The sequence below is a fragment of the Lepidochelys olivacea genome (assembly GCF_965140295.1).
Source record: "Lepidochelys olivacea isolate rLepOli2 genome assembly, chromosome: 10".
Taxonomy (NCBI): domain Eukaryota; kingdom Metazoa; phylum Chordata; order Testudines; family Cheloniidae; genus Lepidochelys; species Lepidochelys olivacea.
Window position 1 is genome coordinate 61,196,803 of NC_140420.1, and position 12,836 is coordinate 61,209,638.

The window sequence follows — 12,836 nt, forward strand, 5'->3', positions numbered from 1 at the left end:
GCCAGAGGTGGGCAATAATTTTCGCAGGGGGCCATTCTACGAATTTTGGTAAGACGTCACTGGCCGCACATTTCTACTATATTAATGGAGAGAGTGCAGGGTGTGGAAGGGAGTTTTGGTGCAGGAGGGAGCTCCAGGCTGGTGAAGAGTGTTGGGATGCAGGAGAGGGTGAGGGGTGTGGGCTCTCGGAGAGAGTTTGGGTGCAGGAGGGGGTTCTAACCTGGGACAGGGGATTGGGGTGCGGGAGGGGATGCAAGGTGTAGGCTCTGGCCAGGAGGTACTTACCACAGGCGGCTCCTGGCCAGCGGCGCAGCAGGGTTCAGGCAGGCAGGCTGCCTGCATGCTGTGGTCCCATCCTGCTCCCAGAAGCGGCTGCGGATGGCTGCTGCTGGCACAACTCTGCACGCCCCTTGGCAGGAGGGAGGCAGCGGGTCTCTGTGTACTGCCCGCACCCACAAGCACTGCCCCCGCAGCTCGCATTGGCCGGTTCCCGGCGAATGGGAACTGTGAGGACAGTGCTGGGGGCAGGGGCCGCGCACAGAGCCACTTCCCCTCCCTCCCGCCCCCCACCAGGGGCACGCAGAGATATGCCAGCAGCAGCTGCCCACTTCCGGGAGTGGTGTGGAGCCACGGCATGCAAGCAGCCTGCCTGAGTGCCCCGCTGCGCCACCGGAGTCATGGCAGGCCAGACAGAAATGTTAGACGGGCCAGATCCAGCCTGCGGGCCGTATTTGGCCCACCCCCGCCCTAGGCCCTGAAGATGGAAAAGATCTTAGGCTTGCCATATGTCCACTGTAAAAATTGCTACAAGGCACCAAAAATAGCATTTTTATAAATGGAGGCTGATTCTTACAAATTCCTTGGTATACAGAGCTCTCCGTGACATTGTGTTATGCCCAAAATAGTATTTGACAACTATAGGTACAACTTCCAATTGTCATTGTACATTGCTTTGGCATTTCTTATATTTGATATCAAATGTCAGAGAGGGAATAGAAATAGAGAACACAAATATTCTGTTTGTCAGAGTTGCTGAACAACCACCCTTACCGTTAATTTATTAGCATTTTCATCTGCTCAAAGTCACAAGTTATGAGGAATGCAAACCAAATTCACGATATACAGAAATACATAGACAACAAACCATACACACATGCAAAAATCAACCAAAACTAAATGTAAACACTTCTAAAACGTAAGTGATATGACATGAGGGTTATTCTGTTTGATGCTGTATGTTCTAACTTAAAATGTGAAAGTTCATAGGTCAAATTAGTTCCTGGTGTAGCTGCATCGAAGTTAGTGGGGTAACAACAGTGAAGAAATTCACTCAATGGATATCTGAGATGATGGAAAACAATAAGATTTATATACACAGAGCTTGATTCTCCTTTCCTTTACACAAGTTCAATGCTAGTGTAACTAAATTGACTTCAGTACAGGTAAGTAAAAGGTGAACAAGATCCATGAGACGCACTGTCTGAAGCTGGTGGACTAAAATTTTTTTGGAACTCTACAAGCAAATAAGACTGCAAGGGTTTCTTTGTGTGACTATTGTTAGGCTGAAAGATTTAAAGACAATCACAGACCTCATTAAATCCAACAGTGTGCCACAGTTTCAGGCTCAACAGAAGGAACAATCAATCCCCTTTATGTAGTAAGAACAGCTGAGGGCTAAGGGGGTGAATGCCCAAGGCACTAGGCCATGTGGAAGGTCAGAGCTAAGCTGTGTGCACTGAGGGGTTTCGCTGGTTGCAAATGCAGGGCCTGAGATATCATTTGTAGGCTGAGTGCACTAGAGGCAGAAAAAGCCTGGAGAAGGATTTGTGAGTGTGACCCTGAGAGGAAGCAGAGAAACAGGGCTTATAGGGTACAGAGCTCACTGGAGTGGCGGATTTGGGGATTTCTGAGCAATGAAACTGCTGGCTGCTGCTTGTTTCTACTGTGTTCAGGAAAACAAGAAACAAACTTACAGCAAGGATATACCAATTCTGGATTGCCGATTTCTCATCCTAATGGAAGCTACCCTGCAAGGCCCTGGATTTTGGCTAACTGCTCAGGCAAAAGGAGAAACAGTATTTTCTTACTGGAGTTTGAACCAGAAGCAGCAAGTGCATCCAAAACCAGGGCCAACCATAACAGTATTCTGTGGCATCCATTGAAGAGCCAGCATGTAAGAGGGCCTACTCCCTATCCATCCCTACCCTCTATTGGGTGAACTGCTCCTGAGAGAAGCATCAGTAGCCTCAATCTGCTCCCACAAGCACAGAGGGTGCCATTCTGATTAGCTCTTAAATAGGCCATATCCTCCCCAACACTGCATAGTTGAGCATGGGCCAGTCGCTTCCAGTTCACTACTATTATATGCCTTTGTAAGTCCCCCATCACTGTAGTATCTAGGTGTCACTGTTTGTTCTGTATCTGCCACCCTTATATGCATTGTGAAGTCTGTGTTCTATCTGCTTGCACATCATTGAATGTACTTTTTATTGCCTATATCTAAATGATTCTGGGATTTGGGTTTTCTGTAATTGTGGGGGCATTGTTCTCTATGTTTCCTGTATCCAAACAGTTTGTGGAATGTGCGTTTGCATCCTTTGTATCCACATATCTACCTTAGCTTTGTGACTGTATTTAGTGCTTCTGGATTACCCAAATAATTTCTAAGTTTCCTTATCAAAACTCCTACTTGGTTCCATACCTAAACCAATTAATTTCTGGTTGTTGTTTCAGTGGTCACCTGTGAAAAATTAGCAATACTTAACACAGAGCAGTAAGCTGAGGAAAATCCCCTCCACCTGCCCCCCCAACACAAACATTTTCCGTATACGGAGAATATGAGATAAGCATGAGAAGTGTTGACATGTTCTGACTTTTTAATGGCTTCCACTCTGCATAACCAAACACCATCAATGAAAAATAATAACCCAGGATCAACTTCTGCAGTCTTTATTGAAGCAAAGTTTATTTAATTTACCTCTAAGCTATTGAAGTAAGAAAGAGTTTGCTTCAAGTAAGGACTAGAAAATCTGGCCCCTAGACAGCAATCCATTTTTCCAGAGGGACAATTCCAGAGGGACAGAGGGACTGTATATTACTTTAGGCATTTTAGTGTTCCACGTAGCAGTCATGAATTTTCACATTTCTCAGGGAGCCAAGGAGACCTCCATGACAGTGCTATATGATTCATTTTGTTTCCTCTTGTTACAATTATTTCTGTCTTTTGGGCCATCATTTTACCAATTTCTCTGTCACTTTCACAGAAATACTACAAAATTTCAGTTCATCCAAAATACTGCTGCCAAAATCATCTTCCTTGCTTGCATGACAGTTTTTAATCCCTAACTCATACAAAGTTATTTGGTGGAACTTGTCAACAGAGAGAAGAATAAATTAGGTTTCACTGTCACTACTTATTCACTTAACACTTATTTTGAATGTTTAAATGTGTCAGGTTTACAGGTCAACTCCCCGGATCCCTCTTATAATAGTAAATTGTGAGTTTTTAAATGCAGCCACTCTATACGCTTTTCCCTCCATTGTTTTGAAGAAAGCAGATCCACAAGTAAAGGGAAAACATAAAAAGCAACACTGTTTTCATAGTGTTTAACACTAATACAGGGCTACATATAAATATTCAAATCTACAAAATGAAAACTGAACCTAAATTGAAAGAACAACAAGAAGAGATCTTACTATAAGAGCCAGAATTTAAGTAAATACAGGAATATCAAACTAAAAATGTATTAACTCTTAATGATAACGATTCCCATAATTGAAATCACAAACTAGATCAGAAATTCCAATCCATTCAGCTCTTTAGTCTCTCAGAAGATTAGCCTGGGATTTTCCCTCAGAAAAAAGTATGGAAAGTATATCCAGTAAGTTTCTCTGGCACTGTTACATGGCTATACAACATTATCTAGCAAATAGCAATTGCAGCATACTGTTTTAATCATGTCACTTCTTCCATAAAACATTAATCCACCAAACAAAGAAATATTATATAATTTCATTTCAAAAGTTAAAAAAAGGAATACCGCTTGGTCTTTCTATTTAAATCATATGACCGCAGGGCCCAGCTCCTTCGTAAATTTTGTATGGCACTAAGCACAAGATTCCTATCCAGATAGTTATTTTTTTTAACTGGGATCCTGGTTCTCAATTAGATATTAGTATTGTAAAGGACTGAACAGATATTCTTCATCCACTATAGCAGAGTCAGCCAGAGAAGAACATCTCATACGAGATTCTACATGCAGAGAACAAAAAGTAGGTATTAATTCCTAGAAACTAGCCCAGTAAAGCCACAAAGTTTTACACAGCATTGAACACTTAAAAGTGCTACAAGAAGTGCATCTTCTGATACTTTTGTACAGTAGAACAGAATTCTTAGATGAACTCTCTCAGCATATACACTGTAAATTGCAAATTGAGTGGAAAGCTCTTATTTAGAGATGGGCCAGAAATTCAAAGTTTGGATAGAACTTGGTTTCCCAAAACTCAGGTACATTTCAATCCAGAGTTTTGGTTTGGGACCACTGATCCTTTTCATTAAAACATCCATTTCCCTTTGCTGACAGCTACTGCTATATGAGGTACTGTGCATGACGTTAACTGTACAGACCTGGGAGAATCCTCTATTTACTCGTAAGTTAGTTAAACAAGTATTAAATTAGTCTGGAACCTAACAGAAAAATAATATTTACTATTTAAATCTTGAACATCATGTTTTTCTTCTGACTTGCATTCACTTAAAGAGCATGTTTCTCTTAAATCACATTAGAGGCAGCAAACTGCACGGACTGCCACAGAAGCCCAGGAGAATTCCACTGTGAATCAAGGGCACTATTGAGGCAATCAAGTCATGTCTCATCAATCACACAATTGACTAGCGCTATTCAAAGTGCTCTATCACAATGCTTTCTTGCCCCCCAGAAAATATGTAAAATTAGTACTCCCAAAAGTTGTGGAGAAAAATGTTTGAGAAAAATGAAAATCCTATTACTCTCCATTGTCAGACATGTAAGAACTTGCGACTGGAAAGCTTGGGGTTTATAAATGAAATGACAGGTAACTATGCTGGTTTCTCCTAACCTTCAGCCCTGATTCTACAATCAGATCTATGGAGGCAGGGCCCTGACAATTACAGTGGGGCTCCACGTGGCCATGATGGTCCCTCTCAGCTGGCAGGATCAGAAATTTAAGAGGTTTTTGATGCAAGGATTTTTGGGTTTGAAATATGCTTAAGGAATCAGCTCATGTCTATTTCTATCCATTCCTATTTCTGAGTTGAGGAGGAGGAGATTAGTTGTCATTTGCTTTACTGTTTTTATATTCTGCTTTTGAGGGAAGAGAGCAGTTTTTAAAAAATGTACCAAGTACAGTTTTAAGCTCCTGTCTTTCAGGTTTTGCCACTTAATCAAATCTAATCACATCAAAACTGAAAATGCTGAAGTCCAGTGTATTTCCTTTCATTAAATCCCTGATTTTTCATACAAATTTTCCAAAGGAGGGTACTTACTGGTTCAAGACAGGCGTGTATGCAGTTTTATCCTCATCAATGATGGTAACCATCAGAGTAATGAGCTGGGCCCAAAAATCCAAATTCTTAGTGGTTGGTCCCTGTTCTTCCCGAGGAACTTCCTGCTTCTTACCCTGTTAACAAGATTTAACAAAATGCAGGGAAAATATCTAAATGGTGTGGTTTCAATTATTCATCATTGCTAGAGAGAGAGAGAGAGACGACATATAGTACTCTGCCCCCAATTCAGGAAAGAACACCAACATGTTTCACTTTAAGCATGTGCCCAAATCCCATGAATTTAAACACATTCTTAATTCCTTTGTTGAATAGGAATGGGTTAAAATGCATTTAGTGTTTTACTGAATCACAGCATATATGGAAATACTCATGTACAGAGTAAGTGTTATATCAGATAACTTGAAGCAGCAATGTGGAACATTTCTTGTTTTAAGATTCTGAATTTTTTGCAATAAAATAGATACATATAAAATAAAATTTAAAAAACCAGAAATCTATATATCTTTTTGAAAATGAAATCATCCTTTTTCATGAATAACAAATCTGGCAAATAATAAAGTCCCTCTATATTTCCCCTCATCATAAGCTTATATTTTGACCACTACTGTCTAGCTGGAAGTATCTATCAGGATTTTATTGCTGAAATAACTTTCACAGAGCATGCTGTCCTTTTTTGCCTCACTCAGTTACACTTTCAGAAAAAAACTTTATCTCTGTAGTCTGGATTTAGCAAATTTTAATCTAGTCTCCCAAACAATGGAACATCTCAGCTCTTGGCTTTTCAGACATCGACCTGTACAACAGAGAGGTCACACACCAAAGTCAATAAAAATAAATGTGTTGCATAGAACCAAGTCACAGGAAGTTGCAAAGCTATGAGAAAGATAAAGAGCTGGTGCATGAAGTCATGCCTTCATGAAAACCTATAATGAAAACCTCCACTATCTGTGATGGCACAGTACCTTTCAAATTAACCCCTAAGTGAGACACAATAATTCTGAGCAGGTTCAATGGTCATATTTTAAAGAGCTACTTGTAACTGCCCTGCCTGGATAACCACATGTGGTGGTAGGGATAGCGTCCTTCATTTGCTGGTGTGTGCATATGATATGTGTTTGTGCGCGCATGTCTGCGTGCATGTATATTGCTTGGCTTCCTTGCTTTTTACCTCTCTCTCTCTTCTGTGTCTGGGTGATCTGCATCCCCTTCCTGCAACCCACCCAAAATAATACTCAAAAAAACCTCTTTGTCTACTCAGTCCAAACTCCTAGACAGGTTCACAACCCCCCTTTGTCCTAGGCTAGGGGCTTATCCTTACAGTTATGTTAACTGAAGACTAAGAGTTCACACCTATAAATCTCAATGAAGTGACAACTCAACCCATAACAAGGTTTCACCAAGCTCATATATATATATATATAGAGAGAGAGAGAGAGAGAGAGAGAGAGAGAGAGAGAGAGAGAGAGAGTTAATGCTTCAGAGAAAATAATGTTTTTTTGAATGTTTAAATGTACGGTATGTACTTTGTACCTTTTATTTCTTAACCAAACATGATGACATGAAAATAGACATTGTATCTCTTCAAACACACCTAGATTATTCTCATAATAAATTAATTCAATGTTAGCTTAACCCAGAAGTTTATCTATTAATGTAGAGTTGGGAAAGACAGAAATGGAATTTTAACAATGTGCAGTTATACTTATTTTGTGGTGAGCATCATGAAGTATATTAGAAAAGTATCATTAATCGCCTTCTTTTATACACAGCTGAACTTCAAATGTTAGAGCTTCTAAATCTAATGTGATTGAATTAAAGGAAATGCTCAGTAAAATTTACAATGTGTGGTGTGATTTAGAATGATCACTGACAACCTGCAATTGTCCTGCAAACAGAGGGACTTTTAAGAGAGACAAGAGTATTTCAACACTAAAGTCTTTCAGCTCACGTAGATTACACCTTCATAACAATGCCCTGCATTTTCAAAATTAGAGATTTATTTTTAGCACCATTTTCCACACTGGTATAAAATCTTTTACTTATCTTTTACAATACAGAGCCATTTCACATTTAGTAGGGACAGTCCATTAACACATTTCAATAACAATATTTCAGATAAACAATTCACAACAACATGTAGCTGAAACAATCCTTTGGCACAGATGTGAAAATTCTATGCCCCAATACACAAAAAAAAGTGTCTGGTCTCTGTAAAGTAGAAATAGCATAAAGGTTGTTTTCTATGGGCTTCTCTGGCACAGAAATAGATTGAAATTTTAAATTAAATATTACTTTTAGATGTTTAAAATGTATTTAATTACATTCTCATGTTAGCGCACAGAAATTCCCATATACTGAAGTAAAACACCTCCTATAAAGCAAAGGACCAAACAATTACTACTCCATATGCTACAGTCTAGTAAAAATACACCATTTCAATAAATGCTAAATAAAACAAGAACAACAAAACCATTTAGCTCATATTTACATAGCAAAATGTCCATCTTTGTATGAATTATTGACACTCTTATTTAACAAACACTTGTCAGAGACTGTAAGAAACATTTTTAAAGGAGAAAAATGATACTATGATTTAATGCTGCTGTTGGGAATTAAAGTACCATATCAACGATGTCCTTGCTTAACAAGTTTAATTTCTATGCTGCTCTCCTGAAGCCTGTGTTCTGGTGACATAAGCTCAACATTAGCCTGTCATTAACAGTCAAGAAGTACACCCTGTCATTAAGTGGGAAGACAAGTAATGTTTTTCCTTCGATGTGCTCTTAGAAGACATTTGTCTGCTGCAATTTTGCTATTGTCATGACACAGCTAGGGCTGGTGCTGTATCTCCATGTCTATTTAGTTCCTAACAACATGCATTTTTCCCTTTTAGAAAACAACAACAAGTATAATACACTAATGGACTAGTAGTTGTGGGAGATACCTTTTATAACATCAAGATTAGATTTAATTTGTACATAAGCAGAAAGAGTGTTTACATAATTAACATGCAAGGTAATTACTAGAGTATAAACATGGGTAAATAGTATGATCTACTAACTGATAAAGGGAAATCTAAATGGCTAGATTAAAAATAAAGTTGCTGTAACATTCTTACAAATCTCCTTTTGGAGATGCAAACTGCAGACACAAAAGAGAAGCTCCCCTGGGGAAAATGTAAATCTAATATCTGCTGTACCCAACATCAGTTAGGAAACTGTGCAGCATTTGCATTTATAATATCATTGAGATGCTGAAGTAGTATGAGACTGTGTATACGGCCTAATGTTTTAGAGAATGGCATTGTTATTAAGATCCAACTTTTTCTCTTAACAAGTTTGAAAGAAACATCAATCCAAAAATAAATCAAGACGACAACATCAGCGGTCCATAGATACATTGTACACAGTTTAGTGACCCTTTTTAATGAACAGTTTTCTAATTTTGCCTTCCTTTCATTTTGGAGGATACATTATTTATTGAATAAGTTCAAATCAGAGATTACTAAGGCACTAAGCAATAAAGGAAACCTTTTTTGGGTGCTGATCCCAATCCCATAATAAAAGTCTGTCAATTAGCAAAAGTTGCTTTCTTTTGCACCAGTCATAAGGAAACAACAAGATATTAATGGATAACGTCACCGTCAACAATGGTATCTTTGAAGTGCCAAGGTAGTAGAGATACAAATAGGAGGGGGAAGTATCATAAAAAGATGTTACACAGGTCACCACATCAAAAGCTCAATAATCCACGCATCCAAAGCAGACTAGTAGAATCCCTAATAGGCATGTAGTGTCAGAGCCCAAATACAACAAATAGCAGCAGATTTCTCACTGCTGAGGCATAAAATTATGGGATTAGGTGCTGCACCATTATTTGTGCTGATACCCTGTCATGACTCTGCTGAACTTTGAAGACGACGCGGAGTGTGCTACGGTTTTAGAATTATCCTTAATATAAAATGTTAAAAGCAGATATGGGCCCCAACTAGAAGTAAACCTTGGATCTTAGTTTATAACATCACATCTGAAATTAAGCTTCCGTCAGGAATTCAATATTATCAGCACAATAAAATACTAATTTGAACCACACAATGATTGCCTTTTCACTAACTTCTGTTGCACTCAGAAGATGTTAGGTTTGTAATTAGAATCCAGTTTCGGCATTAGTCCAAATTTGTGACAGTGAAAGCAACCTAATAATGATTTCCATAATAAATTGTTAATAAATCCCACTTATCCATCTATATCAGTGGTTCATAAACTGAGGTTCATTGACTACTTGTGGACTGCAGAGCTTTTGTAAATTTTGTAAGCATAGAGAGATGAATTACACAAATTTTCTTATATTACATTAAAGCTAATGCTTAAGCAGTCACAGGGATATGAAATAAGAAATGGGAAGGAGGTGATCATCACAATTGTCAATGGGATGTGAGGTGGCTCATGAGATGAAAAACTCTATCAAGATGAATTACTAAATGAGGAGATTCCTGCACTATATCATATAATCTTGTGGGTGCAATTCGATTGACTACGATTTCAGTGTGAAAGCTGGATTTCAAAGGATTTCAAAGTCATATTCTCCTTACTCATTCAGAAGTTTTATATCATCATCATATAACTCCAGTACAATACAACACAGACACACTGAAGTGATGGCACTAGACAGTCTTGTCTCATATTTCACCAGTTTTATGCCTGAGTATCTAGAGAAAGGCACAAAGCAGTCTAGCAAATTCAGTTTCTTAATTAGATAAGGAACACATTATTAACTTATATACACAGGCCCCAAAATTCCAAACGTTCTCTCAATCAACAGTCTCTTTAGTCTTATAGACACACCATTGATTTACACTTAAGCCTGTGCCCAGAATGTTTCCTCAAGGGATCATAAATCTGATCTGTAGGCATTAAAATTTATGGTGCATTCTTTAAATATGTCTTTTTATTTACTCCTGTGCAATTACTTACAGTTACTGGGTTGCACATACAATGGTGGCCTTATTGATAACTCTCTCTAACTACATAAAAAAGCTAAGCTATAGTATAATAAGAATAAGTAAGAGTTTATGAAAAGTTATTTGCAACATATTAAAAAGGGGTGAAATCCTGGCTCCACTGAAATCAATGGCAAGATTGCCATCAACTTCAAGGTGCTAGGATTTCACATGTTTTTGGAGAAGAAAATCATATTACATACCATGACTAATATAACCCCTTATTAAGGACCTCACCCTTGCAATCAATACCAGGTATAGTGCTAGAGCTTGTTGAATTTGTTTGTACTTTGATCAAAAAATCTCCCCCCTATAATTTTTCATTCATTCTTTCTTTTTTTGACCAGCTCAAGCATTTATTGCTTAGTTATACATTTTATTGGAGGACTAGTAATTTCTCTGGAAAAACATAATTTTAAACAGCTTTTCTAAAGGAAATTATCTGTGAGCACAAATCATGTTGTTCAATCAGAAGTTATGGGCTTGATGCACAGTTATTGGGTGAAATTGTATGGCCTGTGTTACATGAGAAGTCAGGTGAGGTGATCATAATGGTCTCTTTCTGGTTTTGATCTTTATGAATCTATTAACTTTTGTACCATTGTAATCTGAAAGACAGCAGGTACACACCATAATGAGGAAGAACATTTTTTCACATAACAAGTGTAGCAAAATACACCTCTTGTAGTCACACAAAAAATTTTCAATTCAACACAGAGCTTTTTTGATATTGGCTATTAGCCAAATTTCCAAGGGACCAAAATGTGATGGATCATGTAAACAACGTGGCACATGGACTGCTATTTTGTGGAGGCTTTTAAAAATTATATTTGTAAAATAAACAAACACCAAAACACAAGGCCATTTTCTGTGATTTAAGAAAAAAATAAAAGACTAAACGCTTTACAAGCAAACACATTTTTTAATTAAGGGAACTGGCTGAAGGCTGGAAAAGTTATCTCAGCCATAATGAGAAGCAATATTAAAATCTACAACTAATACCATGAGACAATTCTGAAAGGGTTGATGTATGGAAATGCTGAGTTTTCAACTTCTCTTATCAATGACTTTACCGTTTTATTGGACAAAATGTCTGCTACACCACAAGTAAAATAATAATAGTCAAAATTCTGGTTCCCTTTAAGTTAACAAATATATTTAATGTAGGCTAACCTGTAATATTTAAGTACTTCCCTACATTGTGGCAGTTTGGTGTTGCACTGCCCCCACAAAGAACACCAGGTGGTAGACATTCTGTTGTGGGGTAAGGTTAATGCCCATGATCAATTCACAATTTTCAGATGATTGTAACTTTGGTAAATACAAACTCACGATTTTCAAGAACTAGTCCCCAGTAAGGACTATGTTCATGGGAAGTTTCAAACTTCAGCGGTTTTTGCTGGCTGTAGACCCATTCCTTACACAGTGTGGTCAAACGTAAAACAGCCAAATAGATTGTGTTCAAACTGTCCACAGAAACACACCTCCAGGCAGAGACCAGGCCTGGGAAATTTCAGCCCCAAAGTGGTAGAGTGGGAAACTCATACTCAAACTCATACTCAAGTTGTTGAGCAGTGAGTTATCCGAGTGGTTCCACTGATGTCAATAGTAAGATATACTAAGAGTATATCTTAGTAAGATTACCATATGTCCAGGTTTTCCCAGACATGACCTCTTTTTTGATCCTCCATTAGGGTGGATTTTTCAAATAAGAGGAAATGTCCGGGAATTTTGTGGAACAGACATTTCAGCTCAGAAAGAGCTGTTGCTGTGCCCTGATCGGTCTCCACCCTTCATCCACAGCTGCCAGATCCCACCCACCCTGGCCTGGCCTTGCCGGTAAGCAGAGCCACCAAGCGCCTCTCATACAGGCTGCCTGCCCTGCTGAGGGGCCACAGAGGCCGGCTGGGAAGAGTGACAGGGCCAGACCCTGGCGAGAGGCCCAGAGGGAGGCACTGACCGACAGGACAGCGCTGCATCCTGGGCCTGTGCCAGCCACCCTGACAGGGAGCGTGACACTGCCCCCCCACCCGGCGAGAGTGAAGCTGCAGGTATCCCCTCCAGCATCCACCCCAAAACTTCGTCTTAGTACACACACATACACACACCTCTCCAGAACCCCCAAAATTCCCCCTAGCAGTGCCAGCACCCCCAAACTGTACCCTCCCCGAGTTCCCTCTCCCCTTTCTCCACCCTGGCAATGTCCTCCATTTGGGAACTTGAATATGGTAACCCTAAATTACATGGGACTGACAGATCACCAATGGGAGTAAGGGCTGCACAGTTAGGTCC

The 12,836-nt window shown here is 39.1% G+C and overlaps 1 protein-coding gene across 2 annotated transcripts in view; it reads right to left on the reverse strand.

Moving 5' to 3' along the window:
• Positions 1–12,836, reverse strand: part of UNC13C (unc-13 homolog C) — a gene marked incomplete at its 5' end in the record, with an annotated part of 390,158 nt that overhangs the window by 155,420 nt on the left and 221,902 nt on the right. For both annotated transcript variants that reach the window (XM_084641195.1, XM_084641194.1), the window contains one exon: positions 5,525–5,658. In XM_084641195.1, coding sequence (XP_084497321.1) covers positions 5,525–5,658 — 134 coding nt within the window. The remainder of the gene's footprint in view (positions 1–5,524; positions 5,659–12,836) is intronic.